General features: G+C 39.7%; 1 protein-coding gene across 3 annotated transcripts in view; it reads left to right on the top strand.

Annotated features, from left to right (window-relative positions):
- COL5A2 (collagen type V alpha 2 chain) overlaps window positions 1-1,937 on the top strand; it is a 232,878-nt gene that overhangs the window by 134,473 nt on the left and 96,468 nt on the right. For 2 of the 3 annotated variants that reach the window (XM_019523081.1, XM_019523079.1), the window contains exon 2: window positions 1,362-1,586. In XM_019523081.1, the coding sequence (XP_019378626.1) occupies window positions 1,362-1,586 (225 nt within the window). The remainder of the gene's footprint in view (window positions 1-1,361; window positions 1,587-1,937) is intronic. The other variant, XM_019523080.1, reaches the window with a different exon arrangement.

Here is a 1,937-nt window from a genome sequence, read left to right as displayed (position 1 = left end):
ATAGGCACCTGGCTGGGGTCTTATGACCCCTGCCATCCCCAGTGCTCCTTCCTGCCCATGGCAGGGGGTCAGACTAGATGATCTGTCTAGGTCCCTTCTGACTCATTGATTCTATGATTCTATGATTCTATTTATAGACATCACAACAGAGATCTGTCCAGGGAGCATAAAATGTCAAGGAGGGTATTACTAGCATAGGATGGAGTACGGACTCAGAGATTTGTCCAAGAGAAGTTGTTAGACCTTGGAGAAAGCAGTTTAGATAGAGTGGAGAAAGTAGAGACTCTAATGAATGGGATTCAAGATGAAGCTGGAAAAAGAGGTCAAGGCAACAGATGCAGGTGGTGATCAAGAGAAGAGAAATAAATTTGTATCTGAAGTGGTAGCTAGAGTTACAAGATAGACAAGCATAATATGTGGGAAGTTTACATGCATAAATATCATAATAAAAATATTTTTATATATAATGTGTAGTATATAAAATGTATACATTATGATTCTCTTTGTATCTAATCCCTAGTTGTGAAGATTTCTATCCATTGTTGTTATCTACTAGGAAAAAGTTAGATTTTCCTGAATAGTTCTTCTGCTTTTACAAATTTTGGTGTATTTTTCTCCATTCTTTTGTTATACGTTAAAGACTAGGGCCTGGTTTATCCTTGTGCTTGAGCTGGACTTCACACTTGATCTGGTTGGTGAATTGGGCTCTATATAGATGGTGTATTTTCTGGTTTCACTCGTGAGCAAAACTAAAGCAATTTCAGTGGTCCCTTAACTTGAGACTGACTCACTGAAGGGGTCTCAGTGGTAGGAAGTAGTGGAAGCCATGTTGTTATATTGGCCACAAACTCTTTTCCTCAAAGATACCCCCCGTTAAGCTCCATATACTAGTGAAAGTTGTAGGGTGAGACAACCCCCAGCACTTCTTGGAGATTTCCTAACACCATAACAATTCCCCACTGGTTAGTGATAACATCTTCCCCTTTCTTCCCGCAAATAGTGTAAGACAGCTCTTAGTTGGTCCCATAACTATAGTTTTTGCATTCTGTAGGGACTGTATATTTTGACCATTTCAGGCACCTGTCAAATGTGAAAGCATGAAAACGATTGTTTTCTTGTTGTGAATACATGGTGAAAGCAAGAAAATGACTAATTTCTTTCTATTTTAACATCCTTTTCCTAACAAGAAGATAAAGTCCCCTGTAATTTTGAAGCCCCTTGCATTGATTTCCACTCTATGATTGAGCTGTTTTCCTCAGGTTTTATGCTGATCGTGTTGAACCTATGACACAGTCGCAGAAGAGACATGCTTTCTGTTTGATCATTTGAAAATGCTTAAAAGGGTCTCTGCTTTTTCCTAGAAGAAGATGGTGAAGAAGTAGCCTGTACTCAGAATGGTCAGATGTATCTGAACAGGGATATTTGGAAGCCCTCACCATGCCAGATTTGTGTTTGTGACAATGGAGCCATTCTTTGTGATGAGATCCAGTGTCAAGATGTGCTCGAATGCGAGAACCCTCAGGTGCCACCAGGAGAATGTTGCCCTGTGTGTTCCCATACATCACGTAGTTTTGATACTAATGTTGGTAAGATGGCTTTTTATTCCTTATTTTAACCAAGAACTGAACTTCTGAGTGGTGTTATGTATAATGTGGTAATTTGAGATGGATGAAGGAGAGGGTGTTCAAATCCAGATATGCCCAACACTTTGGAGTTTAAGTGCAGCTGAAAACCAGTGCTGAGGTTCAAGTTTAATAAATATATTCTCATAGGATTTCAGCTCATATCATGTTATTCTTACAAAGTTTCCACAATTTGGGACTGAAATCTAATGCGAATGATTGTGAGATCTTTTTTTCCATTTTGGATTGCACTTAAACTGAATTTGGAAAACAGTTTCCCTTCTGGGTCTAATCCGCCCCCCCCCCCCCCCCCCC

Source organism: Gavialis gangeticus, unplaced genomic scaffold, assembly GCF_001723915.1.
Source record: "Gavialis gangeticus isolate Ggan-Ray unplaced genomic scaffold, GavGan_comp1, whole genome shotgun sequence".
NCBI classification, from domain to species: domain Eukaryota; kingdom Metazoa; phylum Chordata; order Crocodylia; family Gavialidae; genus Gavialis; species Gavialis gangeticus.
Note: the sequence above shows the minus strand (reverse complement) of the source record. Positions and strands in the feature narration are given on the sequence as shown.